At 40.2% G+C, this 14747-nt stretch overlaps 1 protein-coding gene across 1 annotated transcript; it reads right to left on the minus strand.

Annotated features, from left to right (window-relative positions):
* Positions 1-13424: 13424 nt before the first annotated feature.
* Positions 13425-14354, minus strand: LOC103678911 (olfactory receptor 6C4-like). The gene has a single exon (XM_008708339.2). The coding sequence runs from the start codon at positions 14352-14354 to the stop codon at positions 13425-13427; it is 930 nt and encodes a 309-aa protein (XP_008706561.2).
* Between the last annotated feature and the right edge of the window lie 393 nt (positions 14355-14747).

Genomic DNA, 14747 nt, shown 5'->3' on the forward strand with positions numbered 1-14747 from the left:
TTTTAGCTTTGTTGACGGTTTCCTTGGTGTACAGAAGCTTTTTTTATATTAATTTTTATTGTTATATTAGTCACCATACAGTACATCCCTAGTTTTTGATGTAATGTTCCATGATTCATTATTTGCGTATAACATGCAGTGTACCATGCAATACGTGCCCTCCTTAATACCCATCACTGGCTTATCCCAACCCCCACTCCCCTCCCCTCTGAAGCCCTCAGTTTGTTTCCCAGAGTCCATAGCAGAAGCTTTTTATCTTGATGAAGTCCCAGTGGTTTATTTTTGCTTTTATTTCCCTTGCCTTTGGAGATGTGTCTAGCAAGAAGTTGCTGTGGCTGGGGTTGAAGAGATTGCTGCCTGTGTTCTCCTCTAGGATTTTGATAGATTCCTGTCTCACATTGAGGTCTTTCATCCATTTGGAGTTTATCTTTGTGTATGGTGTAAGAGAATGGTCCAGTTTCATTCTTCTACATATGGCTGTCCAATTTTCCCAACACCATTTGTTGAAGAGACTGTCCTTTTTCCATTGGATATTCTTTCCTGCTTTGTTGAATATTCATTGACCATGAGTTGAGGGTCCATTTCTTGGTTCTCTATTCTTTTCCATTGATCTATGTGTCTGTTTTTGTGCCAGTACTGCCTTGATGTTTACAGCTTGATGTCTTGATGATTACAGCTTTGTAATAGAGCTTAAGTCTGGCATTGTGATGCCACCAACTTTGGTTTCCTTTTTCAACATCCTCTGGCTATTTGGGGACTTTTCTGGTTCCAAACAAATTTTAGGATTATTTGTTTCAGCTCTGCAAAAAATGTCGGTGCTACTTTGATAGGGATTGCATTGAATGTGTAGATTGCTCTGGGTAGCATAGGCATTTTGACAATATTTGTTCTTCCAATCCATGAACATGGACTATTTTTCCATTTCTTTGTATCTTCCTCAATTTCTTTCATAAGCATTCTGTAGTATTCAGAATATACATCCTTTACCTCGTCGGTTAGGTTTATCCCTAGGTATCTTATGGTTTTTGGTGCAATTGAAAATGGAATTGACTGCTTAAGTTCTCTTTCTTCTGTTTCATTGTTAGTTTATAGAAATGCAATTGATTTCTGTGCATTGATTTTATATCCTGCCACATAGCTGAATTCCTGTATGAGTTCTAGCAATTTTGGGGTGGGGTCTTTTGGGTTTTCCACATAGAGTATCATGCCATCTTTGAAAAGTGAGAGTTTGACTTCCTCTTTGTCGATTAGGATGCCTTTTATTTCTTTTTGTTGTCTGATTGCTGAGGTTAGGATGTCTAGTAGTATGTTGAACAGCAGTGGTAATAGTGGACATCTCTGTCATATTCCTGACCTTAGGGCAAAAGCTCTCATTTTTTCCCATTGAAGATGACATTAGCTGTGGGTCTTTCTGTAGATGGTTTTTATGATGTTGAGGTATGTTCCCTCTATCCCTACTCTGTTGAGGATTTTTATCAAGAATGGACACTGTACTTTGTCAGATGCTTTTTCTGCATCTGTTGAGGGGATCATATAGTTCTTATCCTTTTATTAATATAGTGTATCCTCTTGTTTGATTTGCAAATATTAAACCACCGTTGCAACCCAGGAATAAATCCCACTTCATCGTGATGATTAATTCCCTTAATGTACTGTTGGATTCGATTTGCAAGTCTCTTGTTGAGAATTTTTGTATCCATGCTCATCAGGGATATTGGCCTGTAATTCTTTTTTTTTTTTTTTTTTTTTTTTTTTTTTTTTTAGTAGGGTCTTTGTCTCAGTTTGGAATCAAGGTAATGCTGGCTTTGTAGAATGAGTTTGGAAGTTTTTCTTCCATTTCTATTTTTTGGAACAGTTTGAGAAGACCAAGTATTAACTCTTCTTTAGATGTTTGGTAGAATCCCCCTGGGAAGCACCTGGCCTTGGACTTTTGTTTTTTGGGAAATTTTTGAATACTGGTTATGGGTCTGTTCAAATTTTCTATTTCTTCCTGTTTCAGTTTTGGTAGTTTATATGTTTCTAGGAATTTGTCCATTTCTTCCCGATTGCTCAGTTTGTTGGCATATAATTTTTCAAAATTTTCTCTTACAGTTGTTTTTATTTCTGTGGTATTGGTTGTGATCTCCTTCTCTCATTTGTGATTTTATTTGTTTGGGTCCTTTCTCTTTTCTTTTTGGTAAGTCTGGCTGTGGGTTTATCAATTTTATTAATTCTTTCAAAGAACCAGCTCCTAGTTTCATTGATCTGTTCTACTTGGTTTTTTTTTTCTTTCAATATCATTTATTCTGCTCTGATCTTTATTGTTTCCCTTCTTCTGTTGGCTTTAAGCTGTATTTGCTGTTTGTTTTCTAGCTCCTTTTAGTGTAAGGTCAGGTTGTATATTTGAGACTTTTCTTGCTTCTTGAAGTAGGCCTGTATTGCTATATATTTCCCTCTTAGGACCTCTTTTTCCTGTATCCCAAAGATTTTAGGCTGTTGTGTTTTTATTTTCATTTGTTTCCATGTGTTTTAAAATTTCTTCTTTAAATTCTTGGTTGGCATGTTCTTTTGTAGGATGTTCTTTAATCTCATGTATTTGTGTCTTTTGAAATTTTTTCTTGTGGTTGACTTCAAGTTTCATAGTGTTGTGGTCTGAAAATATGCTTGGTATGATCTCAGTCTTTTTGTACTTGTTGAGGTCTGATTTGTGACCTACAGTGTGATCTATTCTGCAGAATATCCCTTGTGCTCTTGAAAAAGATTTTGTGTTCTGCTGCTTTAGGATGGAGTGTTCTGAATGTATCTGCTAAGTCCATCTGGTCCAGTGTGTTATTCAAAGCCATTGCTTCCTTGTTGATTTTCTGCTTAGTTGATGTGTCCATTGTTGTATGTGGGGTGTTAAAGTCCCCTACTATTCTTGTATTATTATCAATGTGTTTCTTTGTTTGCTATTAATTGGTTTATATTTGAGTGCTCCCAAGTTGGGGCATAAATATTTACAAGTGTTAGATCTCCTTGCTGGATAGACCCCTTTATTATTAATGAAATCTCGCCATTTGCAATGATGTGGATGGAGCTAGAGTGTATTATGCTAAGTGAAATAAGCCAATCAGAGAAGAACAAATACTATATCGTTTTACTCACCTGTGTAATTTAAGAAACAAAATAGATGAACATAGGGGAAGGGAAAAAAAGAGAGAGGGAGGCAAACCATGAGACTTTTTATTTTTTAAGTGAGAGAGAGAGAGAGAGAGTACACATGAATAGTGGTGGAGGGGCAGAGGGAGAGGGAGAGAGAATCCCAAGCAGGTTCCACGCCCAGTGTGGAGCCTGATAGGGTTCACTCCCACAACCCTGAGATCACGACACAAGCTGAAATCAAGAGTTGGACACTTAACTGACTGAGCCACCAGGCACCCTGAGAGACTCTTAACTATAGAGAAAAACTGAGGGTTGATGGAGGGAGGTGAATGGTGAATGTGCTAAATGGGTGATGGATATTAAGGAGGGTACTTGTGATGAGCACTTGGTGTTATATGTAAGTGGTGAATCCCTAAATTCTACACCTGAAACCAGTTTTACCAAATGACTAACTAATTTAAATAAAAATTTGAAATAAAAAATAAATTAGTTGGATCAGAAGTTAGATTTACAGAAGATGAGTTAAAATCCTGATCTAGAGCTGAGTCAAGAGATGTAATTAAGGATATTCTTAAGTTCAGAAAGATAGAAATTTGCTGCAGAATTCATAATTTATTAGCTATTTATTATCCTAGATTACTGGACTTACACTAATTAATTCTATTAGCTGTCAGCCCCTCAGATGGGGAAAAATAGCTACAAGCTGCAGCATGGGAAAGATCAGAAAAGGATTTAAAAAATCCTAGTTCTGGGAGGAGTGACATCACCAAGGTGTTGGAATAAGAGGTCCCCTACTAGTATCCCTTCTCACCAGTGATAATTTGGCAATTATCTATGACCAAAAGTGCCTATGTGGGAGCTTTGGGATGCAGGTAGGAGACTGTGAAGCATTGGCAGAGTCCAAGACCAAGGAGAACTGTTTTGAGAAGGCAAGCCCACATCCAGGTGGCTGACTTGCCCAATTGTGGTCCTAGCTATAGACTTAGGAACAGTTTGATACCCCATAGATTAAGCTACAGCCCCATTTGGCCTTGGTCCTGTTACCAGCACCATATCTGAGAGGGACCCGGGGAGCGGTCATGCCCACCTGTGCCTTGGGTAATAGACATATGGAGTTTGGTTCTGGGTGTGGACTCTGAAGTGGCCTATTAACTGGCTCCAACCCCTCCTTGATCACAGTCCAGGAACCCCTGGGGGTAAACTTACCAAACTCAGTCCTGCTGTAGATTCTGAAACTGACTGTGTTCCAGTGCCTCCCAGTCTGGAAGTAGTCCTGTTGGTACAAGGACCTGGCAGGAAGCACTTCTGTCTGTGACCCAGAGATCCTGAAAGGGCTCTATGCTCAGCCCCAACTGCTCCCAGTTGCAGTTTATTAGTCCTGCTGGACCAGGGACCTGGCAGGAGGCACTCCTGTTTGTACATCTGAAGATCCTTAAATGTCTCTATACTCAGCTCCAGTACCTCTAACTGTGGTCAGGGAACAGTCAAACCCACCCAGTGACATGGCAGAAGACAAGACCATCTGTGCCTCCAGAGCCAGGTCTACAGACATCATTTTTGTCAGCCCTAAGACTCAGTTCCACCCTCTCTCAGCCATTGTCTGGGGTCAATCCTGACCACCCAGATACCCACTCAATGACCTGATAAGAACCCTCCCAGAGCCCTGGCAGGAGCCACACTTGTCTGCATGTTTGGTAACAAACCTGCTGTCTGAGGACCAATTTGTGGACCCTGAAACAGACCTTTGTCCCAGTGCCACCCTACTGAACAATGTCCTGGAGGCAGTCCCAACTACTCAGGGGCCAGACAGGATCCCCATCCGCTTGAGTCCCTGGTAACCAGCCTGTCATGTGCAGAACTACTGCAGAGCCAACAGCAGGATTGTACCTGCCTCAAACCCAGCATGACTGTGATTGTAGAGGTAATCCCATTAGCCTTGAAAATTGGCAGAGGAAGGTATTTACTTTATGAAACCAGTCTTTAAGCCTGGAAAAGATGTTTGGTACTTTAAATTCAGAGACATCATTTCAGGGCTATATGGATCACAAAGAATCAGGCAAATATATCAACAAAGTAAATTAATAAAGCTCCAGTGCCAACCCCAAAGAAATGGAGATCTACAAATTGCCTTAAAGATTTAAAAAGAGTCATTTTAGGGGCTTCTGGGTGGCTCAGTCTTAACCGACTTTGGTTAAGACTTTGTGTCTGACTTTGGCTCAGGTCATGATCTCAGTGTCCTGGAATTGAACCCTGCATTGGGCTCTCTGCTCAGTGGGGAGTCTGCTTCCACCTTTCCCTCTGCCCCTCCCCTGCTCATGCTCTCTCTCTCTCAAATAAATAAATAAAATCTTTAAAAATACATAAAAATTTTTAAAGAAACCCAATAAGATGGAAGAGGACACATGTAGACAACTAAACAAAATCATGAAAACAATGCATGAAGAAAATGAAGTTTTATAAAGAAATACACATACACACATGCAAGAATATTATTCACATATTAAAAAATTAGGAAATCCTATGGTTTGCAGCAACATGGATGGGCCCTGATGGCATTATGCTAAATAAAATAAACCAGACAAAGACAAATACTGTATGATCTCACTTATTTGCAGAATAAAACAAAACACAACAAAACAACGCCAACCCACCAAATTCATAGAAAGAGATCAGACATGTGGTAACTAGAGGTGGAGGATGGGGGAGTGGGAATTGGAGGAAGATGGTTAAAAGGTTTGAATTTCCAGTTATAAGATAAATAAGTACTAAGAATGTAATGTACAATGTAAGGACTGTCATTATTACTGCTGTATGACATATAGGAAAGTTAAGAAAGTACATCCTGGGGCACCTGGGTGGCTCAGTCATTGAGCATCTGCCTTTGGGCCAGGGCGTGATCCCAGAGTTCTGGGATCGAGCCCCACGTCAGGCTCTTGCTCTGGGAGCCTGCTTCTACCTCTCCCACTCCCCCTGCTTGTGTTCCCTCTCTCGCTGGTTGTCTCTCTCTCTCTGTCAAATAAATAAAAAAAATCATAAAAAAAGTAAGAAAGTACATCCTAACAGTTCTCATTATGGGCAGAACAATTTTTTTCTTTTTGCTCTTTCTTTTCTTTATATTGTATTTATATAAGATGAAGGATTTTAGTTGAATCTATTTTTAATAATATTTATTTTGTTATATTAATCACCATGCAGTACATCCCCAGTTCTTGATGAAATGTTCCATGATTCATTACTTGCATATAACACCCAGTGCACCATGCAATATGTGCCCTCCTTAATACCCATCACTGGCCTGTCCCAATCCCCCACCCCGACCCCCTCTGATGCCCTCAGTTTGTTTCCCAGAATCCACAGTCTCTCATGGTTCATTCCCCGATCTGCTTACCCCCCTTCATTCTTCCCTTCCTTCTCCTATCGATCTTCCTATTTCTTATGTTCCATAAATGAGTGAAACCATATGATAATTGTCTTTCTCTGCTTGACTTATTTCACTTAGCATAATCTCTTCCAGTGCCGTCCATGTTGCTGCAAATGTTGTGTAATCGTTCTTTCTGATGGCTAAGTAATATTCCATTGTATATATGGACCACATCTTTTTTTTTAAATAGTAATGTCTACTTTATTTATTTATTTTTAAAGATTTTATTTATTTATTCGACAGAGATAGAGACAGCCAGCGAGAGAGGGAACACAAGCAGGGGGAGTGGGAGAGGAAGAAGCAGGCTCATAGCGGAGGAGCCTGATGTGGGGCTCGATCCCATAATGCTGGGATCACGCCCTGAGCCGAAGGCAGACGCTTAACCGCTGTGCCACCCAGGCGCCCCTGGACCACATCTTCTTAATCCAGTCATCCGTTGAAGGGCATCTCAGCTCCTTCCACAATTTAGCTATTGTGGACAATGCTGCTATGAACATTGGGGTGCACATGGCCCTTCTCTTCACTACGTCTGTATCTTTGGGGTAAATACCCAGTAGTGCAATTGTTGGATCATAGGATAGCTCAATTTTTAACTTTTTAAGGGACCTCCACACTGTTTTCCAAAGTGGCTGTACCAACTTGCATTCCCACCAACAATGTAGGAAGGATCCCCTTTCTCCACATCCTCTCCAACATGTGTTGTTTTTCGCCTTGTCAATTTTTGCCATTCTAACTGGCGCAAGGTGGTATCTCAGCGTGGTTTTGATTTGAATGTCCCTGATGGCTAATGACTTTGAACATTTTTTCATGTGTCTGTTAGCCATTTGTATGTCTTCATTGGAAAAGTGTCTGTTCATATCTTCTGCCCATTTTTTGATTTGCTCATTTGTTTCTCGTGTATTGAGTTGGAGAAGTTCTTTGTATATCTTGGATACCAGTCTTTTATCAGTAGTGTCATTTGCAAATATCTTCTCCCATTCCGTGGGCTGCCTCTTAGTTTTTTTTACTGTTTCCTTGGCTGTGTAGAAGCTTTTTATCTTGGTGAAGGCCCACAAGTTCATTTTTTCTTTTGTTTCTCTAACCTTTGGAGATGTGTCATGAGAAACGTTGCTGTGGCTGATGTCAAAGAGGTTGCAGCCTATGTTCTCCTCTAGGATTTTGATGGATTCCTATCTCACATCAAGGTCTTTCACCCATTTGGAGTTTATCTTTGTGTATGGTGTGAGAAAGTGGTCAAATACCATTCTTTTGCATGTAGCTGTCCAATTTTCCCAGCACCATTTATTGAAGAGACTGTCTTTTTTTTCCACTGGATGTTTTTTCTTACTTTGTCAAAGATTAGTTGCCCAAAGAGCCAAGGGTCCATTTCTGGGTTCTCTATTCTGTTCCATTGGTCTATGTGTCTGTTTTTGTGCCAGTACCATGCTGTCTTTGTGATCACAGCTTTGTTGTATAGCTTGAAATCCGGCAACGTGATGCCCCCAGCTTTGTTTCTCCTTTTCAACAATTCCTTGGTGATTCGGGGCCTTTTTTGGTTCCATACAAGTATCAGGGCTGTTTGTTCCAGTTCTTTGAAAAACGTCATTGGTATTTTGATCAGGATGGCATTGAAAGTGTAGATTTCTCTGGGTAGCACGGACATTTTAACTATGTTTATCCTTCCGATCCATGAGCATGGAATATTTTTCCATCTTTTTGTGTCTTCTTCAGTGTCTTTCTAGAGTGACTTGTAGTTTCTAGAATATAGGTCCTTTACAACATCTCTGGTTAAGTTAATTCCAAGATAACATATGATTTTTGGTGCTATTGTAAATGGGATGGATTCCCTAATTTCTCCTTCTTCAGTCATATTGTTCGTGTATAGAAATTCAACTGATTTCTGAGCATTGATTTTGTATCCCACCACATTACTGAATTGCTCTATAACTTCTAATAGTTTGGGAGTGGATTCTTTTGGGTTTTCCATAGAGAGTGTCATGTCATCTGCGAAAAGAGACAGTTTGACTTCTTCTTTGCCGATTTGGATACCTTTTATCCCTTTTTGTTGTCTGATTGCTGTTGCAAGGACTTCTACTATTATGTTGAATAATAATGGTGAGTGGGCATCCTTGTCGTTTTCCTGATCTTAAGGGAAAGGCTTTCAGCTTTTCCCCGTTGAGAATGATATTTGCTGTAGGATTTTCATAGATTGTTTTTATGAAATTGAGGAATATACCCTCTATCCCTACACTCTGAAGTGTCTTAATCAGGAAACAGTGCTGTATTTTGTCAGATGTTTTTTCAGCATCAATTGAGAAGATCATATGGTTCTTGACTCTTTTCTTGTTGATATGATCTATCACACTGATCGATTTGCGAATGTTGAACCATGCTTGCATCCCAGGGATGAATCCCACTTGTTCATGATGGATAATCCTTTTAATGTAATGTTGGATCTTATTAGCTAGGATCTTGTTGAGAATTCTGGTGTCCATATTCATCAGGGATATCGGTCTGTAATTCTCCTTTTTGATGGGGTCTTTTCCTGGTTTAGGGATCAAGGTACTACTGGCCTCATAGAATGAGTCTGGTAGTTTTCCTTCTGTTTCTATTCTTTGAAACTGCTTCAGGAGAATAGGTATTATTTCTTCCTTGAATGTTTGGTAGAATTCCACGGGGAATCAATCAGGCCCTGGACTCTTGTTTTGGGGGAAGTTTTTGATCAATGCTTCAATCTCTTCATAATTAATCAGTCTGTTTAAATAATCAATTTATTTCTGTTTCAGTCTTGGTAGTTATAGGTTTCCAGGAAGGCATCCATTTCTTCCAGGTTGTTTAATTTATTGTCACAAAGATATGATCCTATTTCCTTGGTGTTGGTCGTGATCTTTCCCCCTTCATCCGTAATTTTATTAATTTGGGTCCTTTCTCTATTCTTTTGAATAAGTCTGGCCAGTGGCTTTTCAATCTTATTTATTCTTTCAAAGAACCAGCTTCTAGTTCTGTTGATCTGCTCTACTATGCTTCTGGTTTCTAATATTGATCAACTGCCTACTTGTGCACGTTAAGCCTGGTCTTCTATTCCAGCTCCAGCTTCTTGAGATGAGAATATAAAAACTGCACTTTAGATTTTTGTATTCTTTTGAGTGAGACTTGGATGGTTATGTATTTTACCCTTATGACTGCATTTGTAGTGTCCCATAGGACTGATGTGTTTTCATTTTCGTTGGTCTCCAAAAATTGTTTAATCTCCTTCTTAATTACCATTATTGAGCAGAATGGTTCTTAGTTTCCAAGTGTTTGAGTTTCTTCCAAATTTTTCCTTGTGATTGGGTTCCAGTTTCAAAGCAATGTGGTCTGAGAATATCCATGGAATAATCTCAGCCTTTTGGTATCAGTTAAGACCTGTTTTGCGACCCAGTATATGGTCTACTCTGAAGAAAGTTCCATGTGCATTCAAAAAGAATGAGTATTCTGTTGTTCTGGGGTGTAGTGTTCTATATATATCTATGAGGTCTATCTGGTCCAGTATGTCATTCAAAGCTCTTGTTTCTTTGTTGATTTTCTGCTTAGGTGATCTGTCTATTGCTGAGAGCAGAGTGTTGAGGTCCCCTACTATTAACGTATTATTATCTATATATCTCTTTATTCTGGTTAAGAGTTGGCTTATGTATCTAACTGCTCCCCTGTTGGGGGCCTAGATATTTATAATTGTTGTATCCACTTGTTGGATACATCCTTTAAGAATAATGTAGTGTCCTTCTGTATCTCTAATACAGTCTTTAGTTTAAAATCTCATCTGTCTGATATGAGAATTGCTACCCCAGCTTTCTTTTGAGGCCCATTGTCATGAAAAATGGTATTCCATCCGTTCACTTTCAGTCTGGATGTATCTTTAGGTTCAAGATGAGTCTCTTGTAGTCAGCAAATGGATGGGTCATGTCTTTTTATCCAATCTGCAACCCTGTGACTTTTTATGGGAGCATTTAGGAGAGTGATTATTGAGAGATATGATTTTAATGATGTCATGTTGCCTATGAAGTCTTTGTTTCTATAGATTGTAAATTTCTGTTCTGTATCACTCTTGGGGCCTTTTTACTTTTATAGAACCCCCCTTAATATTTCCTGTAGGGCTGTCTTGGTGGTCACATATTCTTTCAGTTTCCGCTGGTCTTGGAAGGTCCTTGTCTCTCCATCAATTCTGAATGACAGCGTTGCTGGAGAAAGGATCCTTGGCTGCATGTTCTTCTCAGTTAGAGCTTTGAAAATACCTTGCCAACCCTTCCTGGTCTGCCAGGTCTCTGTAGACGGGTCTGACTTTATTCTGATATTCCTCCCTCTGTATGTGAGGATTTTCTTCCCCTGGATGCTTTCAAGACTGTATCCTTGGATCTAATATTTGCAAATTGCAGTATGATGCGACATGGTGTCGGTCTGTTCTCATTGTTCTTGGGAGGGGTCCTCTCTGCCTCTTGAGCAGGAATGCTTGTTTCCTTCACCAGATTAGGGAAGTTCTTGGTTACAATTTGTCCAAATTCTAGACCTCTCTCTTTCTCTACCCCCTTGGGAATGCCAATGTTTCTGACATTGGAATGTTCAATTGAGTCAGTAATCTCCCGTAATCTACATTCTTGAGATTAGATTTTTTTTGAGCCAAGTTTCCATTTTTACCTTCTCTTCTACCATCCCATCTTCCAATTCACTAATTCGTTTTTCTGCCTCATTTACCCCGGCTGTCAGAGCATCTAGTTTAGACTACAATTGATTCATAGCATTTTTAATTTCTGCCAGATTTGCTCTCATTTCCGCCCTTAGAGATTCTATATTCTCGTTAATATTTTTGTTAATATTTTTTTCAAGCCTATACATCATCTTGACCACTGTTACTCTGAACTCCATTTCTGACAATTTGGTTATATCCATATCCATCAGTTCTGTGGCAGAGGCCACAGTCTCGGTGTCCTTTCTTTGCTGAGGGTTCCTCCTCCTTGTCATTCTGATGATGAGAGATTGCGGGAATGCAGAGAGCCCAAATTATTGACCAGGACCCAGGCAGTATGCACTTGTTTTATAGGGGCCTTAGGAATGTGGGCTTCTTGATTTTTCAGCCTGCCTTCTCCATTGGGGGGCTGCCACGCTGATACTCAGGTAACCCTGTTTGGGTAGAATTGCCCTGTCCCCTGTGAGGGGGTATGGGAATGGGCACAATGTGAACTTGTATTTCTGGGCTTTTGTTCTTAGGTGGCTTCCCCTGGCAGTTTTTTGTGACTCTTCTGAGAGTCAGAGCAGCAGTGGCCGTATCCTAACCTCTGTCTCAGAACATAGAGATCGCAGTCCTCTCTCCTGGCCACTTTAACTCTGTTTCTGTCGGAGCTGCTGAAAACCCTGCAGCGTCCAGTAATGTGCGCCCCACAACCACTCTCCCAGCCCTCACTTGCAGGGCTGGCACGTCTCTGTCCTTTGTGCTTTCAAAACTGGCAGCTGCCCCCAGTTCCCGTGCGTGGTCCTGAGCTCCCTGTTTCAGTATGTTTTGCGTGCGCTCCAGAGCGCCGGTTTTCAATTTGGACGCTCAGACTCCCAAGCTCCTGTTTTCAGTCTGGTTCCAGTGAGCGCTCCGGAGCTCTGGTTTTCAGTCTGGTCATGCGCGTCTTCCTGGGCTCACGGTCTCAGTCTGCTTTCCCACAGGTGCCAGTCTTTGAGTCCGGCCTGCTCCCCAGTGCAGGTGGCTACTGCTTCCTGGCCCTCGAGCGTGGCGGCTCCCTCCCTGTTCCGTTTATCTTTCGATATCTGTGCACAGATTCATGGCTCCCCGCTTTGTACCTCAATACTCTGCGCTGGATATGTTCATTTGTAGAGATCCAAATGTATCTTCCTGCATCTCAGGCTGATTTTGTGGGTGTTCAGGATGATCTGGTAGATATCCAGCTGGATTCAGGGGACCAGCTAAAAAAGGGTCCCCTTCTCCTCCACCATCTTTCCCCCCGGCCACCCCCACTCTTCACTTAAGAGGACATTGTATAGTCACTCTGTTAGGGATACCCTTGGTAATAGTTTTCATTTTAATTTCCTGACTGGAAGAACAGATAGAGTCAGAAATATCAAACCTACAACTGGAAATTATTTCTGTATTAAGTTCTAAAGAAGACAGGTTTAGAATTGTCAGAGCAATAAAAATGAGAGAGAAAATTGTCTCAAACTTGAGAAAAGATGGCTTTCATAGCAAGAGTAGAGCTTTATTGCAAGATGTAATTACTAGCATCTTCTGGAAAGTGTCTAGTATTTCTGATAATTTGTTTGGATAATTTTTTGAAAGAGTTTGATTAGATTAAGAACGTCACATATAAAACTAAACTTTACTAGTCAGCCCAGGACTATCAGTCTTATGACATTCTAGTAATTTTATCCAGATACTCCCTTCTTAGACTACCAGTGTTATCTAGAGACATCTTTTTCCTATAAAATTAATCTACTAAGGTTTTCTATTTATATCTTTAAAAATTGTATTAGAAATCAAAACAGAACTTAAAATATCTATATATTAATTTGCTTTAAAATAACTGTAATAAACACATTTCTTCTTAGACAAATAATGTATTTTTATTTTAAATAATTATATTCTCAAAGTGATGTGAAGAGTTGAATTGTCTTACATTTTTTGCAACATTTTCAAATGTCCAGCTAAAAAAGTCTATTAACTAGAAATAAATGTGTGAGCTCTGTTTTGGGAAGAGTTACCCCTCATTGGCAGGTTTGAAAGATAACTGTGACACCTCCTTATGATAAATTCATCTGAGATGATGCTTTAATAAGGAGAGGATTAGAGCAGCTGTCCTTATGTTTTCCTGGGGAGGAATTTAATTCATATTGTTCAGATTTTCCTTTGAGTCTGAGGTTCTTACATTAACTAAATACTCATAATCTTTCTGGTGACATCCTTGAAAGCTTGTTTTACTGGTTTATTCCTTAGAGTGTAAATGAATGGGTTCAATAAAGGGGCAACTGAGTTATTGAGCACAGCTACTCCCTTATTGAAGGCAACTCCTTCTTTTGCTGAGGGTTTTATGTACATGAAGATGCAGCTGCCATAAGAGAGGGAGATGACAATCATGTGGGAAAAACATGTGGAAAAGGCCTTTTTCCTTTGCTGAGCAGAGGGGATCTTGAGGATGGTCCAGATGATGTTTGCGTAGGAGAGAATCACCAGTGCCAGGGTGACCACCAAAGTCACAACTGCTAAGATAAAGTCAAGCAGCTCTAGCAGTCTTGTGTCTGAGCAAGATATTTCTAGGAGGGGTCCATAGTCACAATAATAATGATTCAGCATGTTGGAGGCACAGAAATCCAGCTGACTGGTCAGGATGATTGGGGATACGATGATTAGAAATCCAGCCAACCAAGAGCAGAGGACCAGCTGGGTGCAGACTCTGCTGCTCATGATGGTCAGGTAATGCAGGGGTTTGCAGATGGCCACATAGCGGTCATAGGACATGGCGGCCAGAAGGTAAAACTCCGTGGCTCCAAAGAAGATGGCAAAGAAATACTGAGTGAAGCAGCCAGCAAAGCTGATGGTCTTGTTGCCAGTTGTGATGCTGAACAGCAGCCTGGGAGTAAAAGTGGTCGTAAAGGAAATTTCTAAGAAGGAGAAATTCCGGAGGAAGAAATACATGGGAGTCTGGAGGTGGGAGTCCAGTAGTGTAAGGGTGATGATTGTCAGGTTTCCAATGATGCTGAATATGTAGGTGAGGAGGAGAAATATAAAGATTACAGGTTTGACCTCTGGGATGTCTGTTAGTCCCAACAGAATGAATTCTGTCAGAAAGGTTTGGTTTTCCATTGCTAACCTTTGCTGCCTATAAAGGTACAAAGGAAAAAGTCACTGATGAGAATGGAAGGAGGAGCTCAGGAACATTTAGGAGAAGCTAAGCCTTTTCTGTTGAATTGGTTCAAATGCCTCTTTTCTGTCAATTTGACTCAAATTAGATTTTCTATTGGACAGAGTTTGGCTCTTCACAAGAATTATTTTTTTTTAATTCTCATGTAGGAGAATTTTCTCTGTGGCTCCATTTCAGGCTCTTTCTGTACTTTCCTAGCCTACCTTATAAACCAATGCCTCAGGTATCATTTTCTCCATTTTCTATTTTTAGTTTCACTTTGAACATTGAGTGTACTTTGGATCTTGCATCATATCTGGTAATTTGGCAGTGATGCCTCATTTCCATCCCTTTCT

This window comes from Ursus maritimus, unplaced genomic scaffold, assembly GCF_017311325.1.
Source record: "Ursus maritimus isolate PB19 unplaced genomic scaffold, ASM1731132v1 scaffold_48, whole genome shotgun sequence".
NCBI lineage: Eukaryota > Metazoa > Chordata > Mammalia > Carnivora > Ursidae > Ursus > Ursus maritimus.